At 35.2% G+C, this 15,210-nt stretch overlaps 1 protein-coding gene across 1 annotated transcript; it reads right to left on the bottom strand.

Moving 5' to 3' along the window:
• Window positions 1-10,772: 10,772 nt before the first annotated feature.
• LOC131060047 (uncharacterized) lies at window positions 10,773-13,857 on the bottom strand. The gene is made up of 2 exons (XM_057993140.2): window positions 12,899-13,857; window positions 10,773-11,394 (listed from the first exon to the last, which is right to left on the bottom strand). The coding sequence occupies exons 1-2, from the start codon at window positions 13,006-13,008 to the stop codon at window positions 11,184-11,186; spliced, it is 321 nt and encodes a 106-aa protein (XP_057849123.1). The 5' UTR covers window positions 13,009-13,857; the 3' UTR covers window positions 10,773-11,183.
• Between the last annotated feature and the right edge of the window lie 1,353 nt (window positions 13,858-15,210).

Below are 15,210 nucleotides of genomic sequence, written 5' to 3'. Positions count from 1 at the left end.
TGACCAACTGGTGACCAAGCAAATCAAGGAAAGCATTGAAGCAATTGGAACCGGTTACCCTGATATTCTGAACAAGTATTTTGATGAGTTTAGACAGAAAATGAGCCAAAGAATGAGGATATCAGGTGACATCGTCAAGAAATATGAAGATGATATCTACTTCACCATCCAAGTAGATAAATGCATAATGGAGGTTGTTGAGCCTAGACAGGAAGAAGTGGAGCCAATGGGCTATGAGTTGATGTACGATATGCTGGAAGGGTATGCCTCTACCCTTATTGCCTCACCGCTTGATCCTAAGGCAAAGAGAACCGACACCTACCTAGAGAGGATAACACTGGTTGAGGAACCACTAGAAAAGAAAGAAAAAGAATCGGCAGTGAAGAAGGCAAAGGCAGTGCTTGTAGCATCAGCACCGGTTACTACTGCAACTCCAAAAGTGACCAAGCGGTCACCAGCCAAGAAGAAACCAGAAGCAGCACCGACTAAAATGTTCGAGAGAAAGAGGAAGACAAGGAATACCTCTCTAGACTCAGAAGAAACTGTGTCTGAGGAAAATCCAAAGAAAACACGTCAAGCAAAGAGGAAGACAAGAATGAACCGACATCATCTGCACTGGTAAATGTAGATATCTCTTCATATAAACCTTTGACACATTGTCAAAGAACAATAAAGAATATTAGGAGAAAAGTGATACATGACTTAATTGAGTGTTTTGATGAATTTAATGATGATGAAAAGAAAGCGGTTGAAAAGGAAATAATTCAGTACTTATGTGTTGACGATCGGTCGCCCTCAGAGATTAAATCTCAGACACCAGATTCTTTATATATGTCATTAGATAATAGATGGCGCATTGCCATAGAAAAGGAACAGGAAATTAGGGAGAAATTTTTTGCTTAGTACTTTCCCAACCTGTCAAATTCTGAATTATTTGATGTTATTGACCAAAATAAAGGACTCTTCTTCACTAGAAGAAGAAGACTCTAGTTGTTAGAAGGAAGAGTTGATGATGTAGAAAAAGACACTCATCTATATATGAGAACAGTTGTCCAGTCTCACAAAGCGCATCTAGCCAACCAGCAAGCTGAAGAAGAACCGGTTATATCCAAACCGAACGAAGTATTCGATGATGAAGGGAATCTGGTTGTTGAACCGATCGACACCATTGATGTCGATGCTCTGGACGTAGAGGATGTTACTCAGGAAACACCATCTGAGGCAACAAGACAGGAGGAACAGGCTAAACAGGTTGATAAGCAAGCCGAGGACAGACAAGAAGTGACGAAGGAAGAGGCCGACCAGAGGAAAAAGGATGAAGAAGAGAAGCGGAAAAAGGAAGAAGAAGAGAAAAAGAAGAAAGATGAAGAGGAGAAGAAGAGAAGCGAAAAAAGGAAGAAGAAGAGAAAAAGAAGAAAGATGAAGAGGAGAAGAAGAAGGATGAAGAAGAGAAAAAGGAAGTAGAGAGGAAGAAGAAGGAAGAGGAAGATAAGGAACAGGAGAAGAAGAAAGAAGCAGAAAAGAAAAAGGCTGAGGAGGACAAGGAAGCGCAGAAGAGGAGAGAAGCGTAGAAGAAGAAAGTGGAAGAGGACAAGGTAGGAGAAGCGGAGAAGAGCACCCAGATGGAGACTCCAAAGGCAACCGGGAGTCAAGCTAAACTAGCTGATCTCACTAGTCCTATCGATCTCTAGTCTGCAAGTGAAACAAAGCTAATGCAGAGCATCAAGGTAGCTCAAGAGCGCCTTGAAATTATTCGAAGGAAGAAGGAGCAGGATGTAATTCAAGCGGCTGTGGAAACTCTTACCGGTTTGATACCCGGTACAAATCTTCCCAACATCGATTCATCACTAGCCAAACTAAAGCTCCTATGCACAGTAGTGGATGATCAGGTGCAGAGCCTAGAAGAGGCAGCAGAGGCTAATGTCAAGAAGGAGCATCAAAAGGCTCTTAATATAGCTTTGGTGAAGAATTTGAATGAGCTTCGGTCTGAACTGAAGAAAGAACAAAAGGATATAAGGGACGCTCTGAATGAGGGGAATCTGCTACTCAGCAAGATCTGCCAACCCCATCTATTCTATGATGATGTGCTAGCTCAGAAGCAAAAGCTTCAAACAGACTTGCAGTCCTACATGAACACATTCAAGCCGCCTTATGATTCCTTTACAACTTATGGGCAAACCGTTCACCGGTTTCACATCCAGTCAGCAAAAATGGAGCAAGAGATTAGCACCCGGTCTAGAGATTTGCAGGAGCTACAACTAGTTCTACTCCCACGACTGCAAATTCTTCAAAAGTGCTATCTGAACCTGGATGCCTTAATAGTTACACATGAGATGAGCACAATTGATGCCATGGAAGAACAGGTCTCCCAAATGCAAACAGAAAAGGAAGTAGCCACCTCCCTACTTGAGTCCTGGTCTTTGTCGATGAAACAATTCTTGCAGGATTTTAAATCTGTTTTTGACAAGTATCATTCCTTATTGTCATAAACTTTTATTATTCTAATATCAAATGGAAACAGGGTTGTACTTTGTCATTGCTGGCAAAGGGGGAGAAGAATTCTATTTGGGAGAAGTATCTGGTAATCAAAATTTTGATTATATGCTCTGAATATCTCAATGTTTATGCTCTATATGCAAAATTGTTATACATTGTATTGTCAAAGGGATAGTGTATATGCTTAGGGGGAGCAATTTTGTAAATGGCATGATTTTGTTGTAAAACACTTAGATGTCAAAATTTTATTTTCCTAAGTGTTGCCATCAATGCCAAAGGGGGAGATGGTTGGCATTTTTTATGTTTATGTTGTGATTGTCATTGATGGACACACACTTGCATTGAGATCCTCTTTATATGTATGAGTTTGAGCACAACCGATATTTGTTCCAACCAGTATGTTGTATTATAGTCTTTAGACTATTGATGTTTTTGCAGAATGTGTTTCCCAGTCTGAAGCGGCATGTTGACCCCAAGCGGTTCGTGGATACCAAGCGGTACGAGGGATTAAAGCGGCATAACACATTTTTACTAGTCTTCATTTTGTATGAACGAGTAATACTTTGTGATGAGTTACCAACCGGCATTTTGTGAGAGTTACCATCCATCGATTGTTTGATGGTGCCGACACATTAACGGTGCTTTTTGTGTCATGGTACCAAGTATGTCTAGGTTCATTGAACCTAGGAAATTGTAATGTAATCCTATTGGACCGACATGAAATCAGATTCCTTTATAAGGACATCATGTCTAGGGTTTTAGGTTGTTGATGTGGATATAGCAAAAGTTTATGTTGTTGCTAGGGTTTAAGGTGATTGAGGAGTTGGAGAGAATATGAACGTGTAGAAGACTGAAGTAATGCTGGAGTGCATTAGGAATGAGCTACCAAGGATCTAACCAAGCAGTCTGTGCTACTAGCTAGATCAAACACTTGTTGATTACTCACATCTTTGACAAGTCTGTAGCCCTTAATTGGGTGGGCCCAAAAGCCTTTTGTAGATCCTCTAACAAGGTGGTTCACATCTATGGATCTAAAATCCTCTAGCAAGGTAGTCTTTAATCGAACTTATCTCCTAACAGAGATTGAGATTCCTAACAGGATCTGTTCTAGTAAAGAACATTGTAAGACCTTAACCAGTCTGACCTTAACCAGTCTGGTTCCTATTCTGCAGATAGTTACTTGTGAGTTCCATCTCACCGTGGTTTTTCCCATTTGGGTTTCCACATCAAAATCTCTTGTGTTATGGTGTTTGTGCTTCTGTGGGTGAATGCATTATTAGCTATTTGGTTTGCATGTTTGTTAACCGGTTTGTCTGTTAAATTGTTTTACCGGTTTACTGTCAGTCTTGCAAAGTGTTTAACTGAAAATATTTTTGCCATACTAATTCACCCCCCCCCCCTCTTAGTATTCATCATTTTTGTCTCCATCGACTGTAGTCCCTCTTTGGGAATTTTCTCCAGCATGCAACAATTTGATCTTAGTCTCTCTCTGTAACCTAACCCTAGTTGGTTAGGGTTTCTAAACTCAATATTCTATCACAGTTATGCCTAACCTATAAAGGAAATTTTGTAATATATTTTTTAGGGTCCTTTCCCTATTTCTCTTATGGAAATTCATTCCTTTTGTAATTGTAAACTTTGCATTGCCTTTACATCAATAAAATTGTCTGTTTTGCCTCTATCTAGTTCAAACGTTATGTGTAAGGTATCTTACCTATCTGTCTGAATGCATTATTTTCTATTCACAAATTGTGTGACTGTGTTAACCCCCCTTGTAGATGATGTCTGTGAATTGTCTTCATTCTTCTCATCACCTTACAAGATTCTAACCTTTGCATGTTCTTTGGGAGCTAATTAGAATAGGAAATTGTGCATATCTTTGGATAGTTTCTATTGGTGCCTTGTGCAGTTATGGGCAGGGATGATCAACCTTCAATCTTGGTGTATCTCCTCTCATTTCCCTTTCAACATTCCTTTTGCCTTTTCCTTTGCAAGTGTTAGATTAGGCTTAGGAGTAGGTTTTACAAGTGTTGGGTTGGTCCAATGATGCACCCTGATTGGAAACAAAGTTGACCTTCTCCAGAGATTCAATCTCACATGTGAAAGGTCCCACACTTGGAGGTTGATTCCATGTTTCACAAGGTTGTTGAGAATTAGTCTTCAATAAGGGTGCAAACCTTAGTGATAACAGGAACTATGTGGCTTAGCCACATAGTCTGGTACTTTTTGGCTAAAATTTAGAAGGATAATGTGTCAGACTTGCTATTTCTAGAACTATCCTTAGTATGTGTAAATGATTATTCTAAGTTGACCAAAAAGTGAATTTACCGTGAGAACCCTATATAAGACATCATTCCTGATTCATTTCACAATTTCATTTCATTATTATCCTATCATTCCAATTCAAGAGTAATTACGATTGTTCAAGAGCATATATGAGTACAAGGGGTGACAAAATACAATAAGACATCTTCAATTATGTTTTCATGATGCATTTTATGATGATTTATCATGTTATTGCATCAACACATGGGGGACTTATCCTAAGAATATTGCATCGGCAATTGAAGGTATAATCATTTCATTAAGTATTTACATTCAATAATTCCACTTCATATTTTTGTTTTTTATCATCATTGTTATAGGGTTGATTCCAACCTAGGGTTTGACTAAGGAAAGCCCCTATACAACACAACACCATTTTTCTCTCCTTTTGATTTTTGCAGATCTAGGATCAAAAGTAGGTTTCAAGTTTATATAGAGGATACAAAAGCATAGTACAAAGAAAAGAGGAGGAATAGGGTTCCTAGCGCCATATTCTAGGTATTTTAGCTTGAAAATTGACTAGAGGATGGTATGGGAACTCCTAAGCTAAGTTGGATCCCTTTTTTGCAATTTGAAACCTATAGGGAGTATGGTGCTTAGCCACATAGTTTACCCATTTTGAGCTCAGATTTCAATGACATGTTCCTCTCTGCATCCTCTTTCCAAATCTAGGCTTGTTCTCTGATTATTTGTTTTGTATTTTCGTATTTATTCCAATTATTACCACTTTAGACCTTTTAACCTAGTTCTTTGCATCTAGCATATCCAATCAATCAAACACAAAAAAGAACAATAAAAACCATAGTCCTTATCTCCCTCGAGGGTTCGTAGTTGGGCCTATTGGTTGTTCTCCAATGTAATTGATGGGATTGGTTTTGATCCCTATTTTGCATGTTAGACTAGTGAGTCTCATTTTCCCTACATTACACTTTTAAGGATCAACATGTCTGATCTAAAAGACATACAAAAATAAATAAAAAATTGATCTAAGAGAAAAAATAAAAATCCAAAAGGCCACAAAGGCCCATCAAGCAAAAATAAAAATAAAAACCATGTAGATTCTCAAATTGCTCATAGAAGCTTTGTATCCCAAAGAATAATTAAAATTGGCATCCAAACTTGCTATTCCAAAAGCTTCCTTCACTCCTCTATATAAACATTCCTCACTCTTCAAATCTATTTTGGGTCAGTTTGTCCCAAAATCCACTATCTTAAAACCTCCATCATCTACTTCATTCAGTTTGGGTCCATATGTTTTGAAACCCACATCCAATCCTCCATCAAAATATCAAAATCCATGTTTCCTCCATCACTCCATCATCCCTCAAGGTGTGTGCTAATGTTGATCTTGTCAACATTTCCATCCACTCATTAAAAAAATCTTCCAACACCCCATCCATTTTACAACACATATTTTCCATCCTTCCATCCCTCTCATCCAATCCTTTGCATAACTTCTTACCCATTTCCATATTATCATCCATCTCATCTCCCTTTACCATCATCCTACCAACATTTGTAAGCATACCTCTAATAGCCATGGTCCATTGTAACACTTCTTCCAGGGGTACCATCCAAGGAACTTGATGCTTGAATGCTTATCTTCCAGATCCACTTATCCACATCCTTATCTTCATCCCTCACCATCTAAACTATTCCAAAAATCCAAAAATTCAAATATTCAATTATATATATATAAAGTAAAAGGAAATAACTTGTCCATTGGTGAAAACTACTTTTTCTGGCACCTTGGACAAGTACCATGATGAAAACCTGACAAACAAGCATCATGTGTGATCCATTATCCTCTTGCACTTTACACTAAGGGGAAAGTTTCATCCATTCTATCCTACCTACCACATCATCCATATCCCTCATCCCCTATCCATCATCATACCTATAATACCTATCTTCCCTTTTCCACCTTTAATCTTGACAAGGCTAAGGATCTCTATAAGCATCATGTATCCTATCTACTTCACCTTATACACACCCTTTAGTCCATTTCACATATCGTGTCCATCTTTTATTTCCATCATCCATTACCACCTTTGATCTTGCTTATCCTATTCATATCATATCTCCATCCATCCCTTGATCTTGATAAAAGCCTAGGGGCATATACTTTCAAAATATATTTTTTAGAAAACTCTTGGCATGTTCATTTCTTTGAACTACATTCCATTCAATGCATCATTCCATTACCTACATACGCATATGTATAATCATTTAACTTGAATAAAACATGCTATCCCATTGTTGGCTAGTCCTTGGAAATCAAATCAGCTCCGATTCCATAATAAAATGCCTTCATCCTTCGCTTATTGATTTCCATCACACCAGTTCATTCATGCATTAATAATGTTACATGTCTTGCTAAACACTAGGGGAAAACATATACATCTTGTTTGGGAATAAATCCTAATATATGTCTTTTACCTCAATTAGAGATCTAGATATCTTCCATGAATTCACATATTCTAAAAATCCAAAAAAATTAAATATCAAAATAAATAAATAAATAGAAGAAAATATCTTTAAAAACTCAAATATCTAGAAAATCCTCATGCATATCATCTCACCATGCAATCAAACATCATCACACATCCCCTACAACAATGAAATTATCCACCTACCATAATAACTTTAAACTTGCACCATCACCATTCTCATCACCACCATGTCCCTTTGTTACGACATTGATACTTCAATAAAAATAAGCATAACATTGCAACATGTTGATCACAAACAAACTATCAAGCTATTTACTACCTAAACCGACCAATTTCCTAATTAATTTTATCTATCTTGATCAAGACATCATGCCTTTACAAACACACCAGCCCTAGAATAGGCATCCTATTAAACCTTAGCATCCTACCAATTGATATCCTATAAAAAATTAACATCCTATCATCAACATCTTATCAAACATCAAACTATCAAGCACATCATCCTATTTGAAGCACTCATCTTTGATAATAAGATCTAAATGGCTGATGACTTGTTTAGTTAGTGAGTCTTTTCTTTTGTTGGATTTATCATATGCCATGTTCCTATGCTACTCAAGAATATCTACATGTGATTAGAGGACTGAGGATAGGACATTAGCATTATTTTTCATCTGTTGTGTTTGTGGGATGCTCTTGTGATGTTTTGGTGGAAGTGTATTCTTGGTGTTCATGTCAAAATAAAATTTAGCATCATCATAAATCCTATGCAAGTCAAAGGTTGTCTAACACTTGTTTCATAAGGCTCATCATGATTTATGCATGTCTCGCATACCTTGACTAGGTGCATTCATGTTCTAGAATGGATTACAACACTCCTTGTTTGCAGTGTGTTTATCTATGTGAAGGGATATTGATCTCACCTTGATCTTATCATACCTTAGTGGAAATCTATTCATTTGCAAAATCAAAATAATCTATGATGATAAAAGAACGTTTGATAGAAAAATATTCTAATCCTCATATTAGTCTTTATGAATCAAATAATCGATCAGGCATATCTATTCTATCTCTATCCATTCTATCTTATCCATCGACCATATATTGATCAACACATATCTATCAAAAAACAAATCTTCTTCTCTTACTAACTTTTCTTCAATCTAATCTCTTAATTCTTTTGAAAGATTAACCTCAAATTTTATTTTTCAGCCAATCTCTCGAGAGGGCATCACACCTCCATCCCTTGGTTCTTTGGGGAATGATTTTTCATAAAAAAAATTCTTAAAACAATGTTGAAATATGCATTGTCTCAAAGTGGGGCTAAATATAGACATTGAGAATTAACCTCTTCTTCATCATCATTTCTCATCATCCCTTCCTCATGATTAATTAAATAATTTTTAATTATTTAATTATTAAACTAATTATCCCCTTCTAATGTTAATTAAATATTTTTATTATTTAATTAATTTATCATCCTTGCATATTAATTAAATAATTATTTCAGTTATTTAATTAGCTAATGCTCTTCTATAGTTAAATATAAATTATTTAATTTATTCAATTATTCACATTTTCTTGTTCTTCAAAAAATAAATATCCATTTTATTTATTTATTCTTTTCTACATGAAATTAAATTATTTAATTTCCCGCACCACACAGCTACTTGTCCATTCTACTCAACCACCACTTCTCCACTTCATCTCACTCCCTCTTCTATCTTTGGCTTCCATTTTCTCCTATGCATTCTCTATTGTTGATCTTCTCCAGGCTAGATTCAGACTAGATTGTTGATCTTCCCTCCTCTAATCTATAAATTTGAATCTCCTTCTTCATCATTTCTTGGAACCACACCATTTGAGCATTTTTTTATCTAACTTGTGCTAGAGCAACATATTAAACGAATTCAAAGAGGACTTGAGGACAGTGGAGGGAATCAAGATGGGTGCTTAAGATGGTATATTATTTATTGTCTTTATTTATTTCTTGCATTCTTTCTTACATTCTTCATTGGTAGCGAGATGTTTGCATAAATAGGAGGGTTTGTGGTTGCCTTTTTGATGATTTATGTATTCTGAATTTTTGGCCATACACCAATAGCCATAAATAATATTTGAATAATAAGGCATGGGGTGAAACTTTATACTTTTTTTATGCTCGACTTATAGTCACCAATACAAGCAACTCAATGCAATGTTACAAGGATATATTAGATGGTTTCTAATGGTACAAATATTGTGATTTGGCTTTAAATGAATCTATGCAAAATAGGTACAACAATAGAATAGTGTAAACACATGCATCTTAAAGGAATACAAAATGTAGAGAAATACAAAATGTAGGGGAAAAAAACAAAATACCTACAAAAAATAATTGATATAGATCATGTAGAGAAATACAAAATGTAGGGGAAAAAAACATAAATAATAATGAAGAAAAAAATAAATTACCTACAAAAAATAATTGTAGAACGATTTATCGATCTCTATAGTAAAAATGTAACTCCTCAAAAATGTAAGAAAATAGCTTATTAATACCATAGGTTAATTATATAACTTTGTTCTCTTGATTTTTGAAAATGTGTGATTAATGAATTTGAAATCACAGAATTTTTATTGGATGAAATGGGATGGTGTGGATGGATAAAGAGTCAATTTCAAATTTTGGCGTATTAATTGTTTGATTTGATTTCAATGGTGAGCCTCAAATCTATAAATTTATTTTATAGGCACTAAATATGTGGTAGTTGAAGTCTCCAATCTAAAACATTTATTGCATGGTATATGTGAGAGATGGGATGACGACAACAAGTAAGAGTTTGTATGTATGCTAAGTTGGGAACATAATTATTATAGAACCATAAGTTGTACACAACTATATTACATATTAAATAGCCAATAGCGATTTGACAACTTTGTCTATGTGTTTGGACAAATCATTTGTAAGATTATATACAACCTTTAATATAATATTTTATTATCAATTCGTTATTTATTCTTAAGCAAATTTTATTTATAACCAATAACATTGTATTTTGTCTCATATGAAATATGCAATGGACCAATAATTTTGTTCATTTGGTTGATTAATGGATAGTTGCATAGATTCTAGTATTTCCATGATAAGTGTATTGTAAATTTAAAAGAATCAATTGCATGGTGATACTTTAATATTCTATCAATAGTGTGAACATGTTCTATTATTGAATCTTACATTGACAAACACCCTCACATATACTCCACTTTTAGATCCTATTGTAATTACACAATTATATTATATTACATTATAAAGTGTTCACACTATATCATTTCGACTGAATTTATTTTAATAGAATAAATTCTATACTTTTCTGTCTTTCTCAAAACATACTAAACTCATATTGTTCATTTTGCCTAATAATAAAACAATATCTTAGATATATACCACCAAACCTCAAATTAACTAATGCTTAAAATCAAACAAAATCATATAGACTAAGACCATGTGCTTAAATAGTGTTAAACAAAAGATTGAAAAGTGCCCAAGTTAAAAAAATGATCCAATGGGTGTTGCTCCTATGCAATGAGAAAATGACCCAAATAATTATTTTTTTAAAAAGACAATGGATGTAACTCCTAAGAATCTGGTGAGGGTATAACCACCACATGGACCATACTAGTTACTACATATTTATGGCTTGACTACCCCATGCACCATGCTACTTAGGTAGTACAATCTAGATTTTGTAATCAAACAAATCCAAGAACTTAAGGAGCACAGTTGTTTTTGTTAAATTCAAATGCTGAGATATTACAATAAATACAAATGACAATGGAAGGACCATCTGTCACGACAATAGGCCAATTTTAGTAACATGAAACAGCTCTCTCCTTACATGTCAGTCTGGAATGCACACTTGTAAGTCATTTTTAGTAATCAAACTTGTAATGCTTATCAACAGCCACTGAGACGTCCCATGTGCAGCTCATCCCTTTGGGTATCACAACCAAATCTCCTGCACCAAATTCTACGTACTCTTCTTGGGATCCCTTCATATATGCTCTCACTTTCCCCCTCACAAGATAACATGTTTCCTCTGCATCGAATTTCAGTGAAAATTTGCCTGGAGGACAACCCCACCTACAATATAATGGCATCAAATATTTCAAAAACTATGGAAGCAAACAGGCATCTAACAGTGAAGCATAACCCAACCCAGGCTCTTCAAAAGAACACCACTGCACAAACAGGCTATAATTCTGATCATCTAGTAGTATTATTTTATAGTAGCTTGAAAACATTTCTATATTAGATTTTTTTGTCTTCGTCATGGACGTTTCAGATCACACTTTATGATCGGACGTTTCAGATCACACTCTATGATCTAACATGAAAATGAGATAGCAAAATAGCAAGAAAAGAAAAATCATAATCCATCATCATGAACACAGTGTATTGCTGCAAGATGCTTCATGTAAGCTTTGAGCCATATGCCACCCATACCCATTGCATTCTTATGCTAGATGGTTTTCTACCTTTATCATGCTAAGGTCTTAAAGTCCATGTTCTGCTATGATTGTGAAGAAGGCTTCTCACTGTTATAGTTTTCAGTAAAAACCCATTTAACAGCTTATTCAAGTATAAATCTTCCACTACTTTGAACATGATCGAACAATCCAAAATGAGTATTCATGTGGATTTCTATACTAATGGAAGAGCAAACAAAAGATTTCAGAGCTTACAATTTAACCTAGTTTTCAAGGAAGAAAATCTGTTTTTAGACTATATCAGTGGTAGAGCAAACAAAAGGTTTCAGAACTTACAGCTTAACCTAGTATTAAAAAAATATCTGTTCTTAGGGTTAAATCAATTGGTTGGTGTTGACTGTTTATTATATGTAATATAAGTTGGAATTCTCAGTCTTATGATGTCATTGACGAAGTGGGTTCAGTGTATTTAGCCCAGAACAAGCAATTCCAATCATATAAAAGACATTCTTTTTGGTTATGGATTTGGATTCGTGCAATTTGGGGAGTCCAATAAAGTCAAAAATACACCCACTTACGTGGAATAGCGGTAGAATGCGATTCACCGAAAGGGAAAATAATTATAAATAAACAGAAAGACGTAAAATAAAGTATATCAATGTCCAGAAACTAATGGACCGATTCCATGCACCTGAAAAATCATAATTAGCTTCTGAAGAATCAATGGAGTCGTCATCAAAGAGCAGGAAAAATATACAGAAAGAGGGGAGCTCGGAAACTTCATGAATTACAACAGGGGTTCAGAAGCTTTATGAACTAAATTTACAGTCCAAAGCTTCTGAATTTGATTGCATAAATATTTTATTGTGTAACAAGTCAGGAAAAAGAAATATGATCTGAAATATTGATGATAAAAATGCTTACACAATCAAATCTGGAAACATTAAAAAAACAAATTATGCACTCATACATAATTTTGTCCTCCTCCTTATACACTCTTTCATACTCTTTCATGTATGATGCAAAACAAACGTTGATGAAAAACTTTCACAACCAAAATCAGAAACAACAAATAATTTTAAAAAAATCCAACTTTGTGAATTACATCATAAGAGCATGGTAAATTATAACAGATGGTTTAAAGTAAAAGAACTCACTTGGGCCAAGAGCGAATGTCAAGATCAGACAAGCGAGACTGTGAAGGGCGCCTTTCAATTTTCACACCAAATCTCTCCTCCACGTTACCTTCACTAACACCTTCTGCCATATCACTTCCAAAGCTTTTTTTCCTTTTTCCTTTTATGGGGTATTCCCAAAGAGCTGGGCAATGACTACAACATATGCCAGCCACAGTAAAGTAGTTAAAGTTTAGAGCTGGGCCACAGGTCTGAGGCCCTACAAAAGCATGTTTTACTTTCAGTACTAGAGTACTCGCCCAACCCACAATTTATCAGCCCTCCTAGGACTGAAAACAAAATTCTTCAGTAAGGGTACAGAGTAAAACCAGTCACCAGACTCCACCTCCTAACAACAGACTCCACCTCCTAACAAAAGAATCATCATGACATAAGAATTGGCATGGATTATGGAGTATAATTCTAGAGATTGAAGTGAAAACTCTCACACAATCAAAAATAAATTGAGAAACAGCAAATGATCAGCCTAATAGATCATTGAAACCTAATGTCATTAATAAATAAACCCACCATCAATGTTTCTATCAAACAATTGACTATACACAATCATACCCAAACCCAATTTTTCTCACCTTCAATGCCAATTTTCTCAAATTCTTCAATCACAATTCAAATCAAATTGAAACTCAAGACCCAAGGACTCAAAAGAACCAGAATTCAGATCCCAAAACAGGAAAACCCAAGTCAGAAACAGAGTCCTTTTCTTAATAGAAATCTGTCTTCACTAGGCAATCAAACTAAAGCAGCTTTTCAAGAATCACAGAGGCCAGGATGTCACCATTAATGGTGACAGAGTCAAAGAAAAAAGCTCCCCAAAAGAGAAAAAATCTCACAGGCCCATCAACAAAAAGATGGAAAGAAAAAAGGCATCTTCCTTTGTTTCTAAATTTACCACCTGTTAAAATAGGTGAAGAAAAAACACAGCCTAATTCTGATAAGGGGGGTCCTATCAGTTATTTAAGAAACCGTGAGGTCGGTCAAACGTTTGACCAAGATTTGGCCGGAAGTGGACAAAAGTACACGTAGTGCAGACGTGTGGTGAGGATTGGATGTTTGACCAGAGTGACGTCACCAATTTTGTCTTATCCGGGCATTGCGCATGCGCGTACGCAGTGCAAATATCTTACCCGTATGAGGAGATTCGATATCAAGCTGTACACGTCAGCGTATCTTGTGGCGGTGTCCGTATATGGGTTTTTCCGTATATGAGGCCAAATACACTTTGGCATCTAAAGTCCCTTTTTCCCAATTTTTATTAATTTTTATATTAATGGATCCCCCATGGATTGTTTTTTGTTTTGAAGGTTCTTTTATTTGGTGGGTAATTATTGAGAGTTTGCCCACACAATTGATGACGCCATTGATGATGGGATTCTACGTAAGGCTTGGAGATTTTTATGTATGTTTCTTTAACTTTTTAACTTTTTGCTTTTAGAACAAGTGTCTTTTTCAATGAAGTGAGTTTTGTTTTGACCCTGAGCTCCCATGGTGGAGACACCAGATGGGACAAGAGTACACCCAATGCTAAATCATCTAATTTGTCAAAAGGGGCCTACAAAAGAAACAAATGGAGGGGCTTTAGACTATACAAGTGTTGTTAAGTCACATAAAGGTTTGTCATAGACTTCACATGGTTCTTGTTTGGCAATTTCTAGAGCAAGCATAATTCATGTGGTTTTGACCCACCAATCCAAAGACCACTTATTTAAGAGGAAGAGACATTATAGTAGTAAAATACAAACACCACTTGGGGAACAAAGTCTCTTCCCACCAATTGGACACATGGAAGTATGGGGTGGCAACTACAATAATGACAAAAGGGCCATAAAAGTGTAGATATGCTTAGTTTTAGAGTCCAAGATGGCATAGTAAGTGTTGTTTCCAATGACAAAAACTTTGGTAAATGAGGAATAGATCCTAAATCTTTCTCAAAGTCACTATTATTGATTAACAAGTCTACACTACTAAATAATGATAAAAATACAAATTCTTCTAGAATTTTGATTCTACTTCTTAAAGTTATAAAAAAATAATAAATAAATGATTCAAATATTATTTATTTTTAAATTTGAAAATGTAATATTATATCATAAATGGGAATGAAAAAAGTTTTAAAAAGAATTTAGATTTAAAAGTTGAGTTCAGATGAATGATTCCTCTTTATTGGAGTTTGAAATCTATGATAATTTCATCTTTGAAGATGCATAATGTTAATTTTACAATTTTTGATATAACTACTTAAACTAACATACAAAAGCTTTATTATTAATTTT

Source organism: Cryptomeria japonica, chromosome 8 (assembly GCF_030272615.1).
Source record: "Cryptomeria japonica chromosome 8, Sugi_1.0, whole genome shotgun sequence".
In the NCBI taxonomy this organism is placed as follows: domain Eukaryota; kingdom Viridiplantae; phylum Streptophyta; class Pinopsida; order Cupressales; family Cupressaceae; genus Cryptomeria; species Cryptomeria japonica.
Note: the sequence above shows the minus strand (reverse complement) of the source record. Positions and strands in the feature narration are given on the sequence as shown.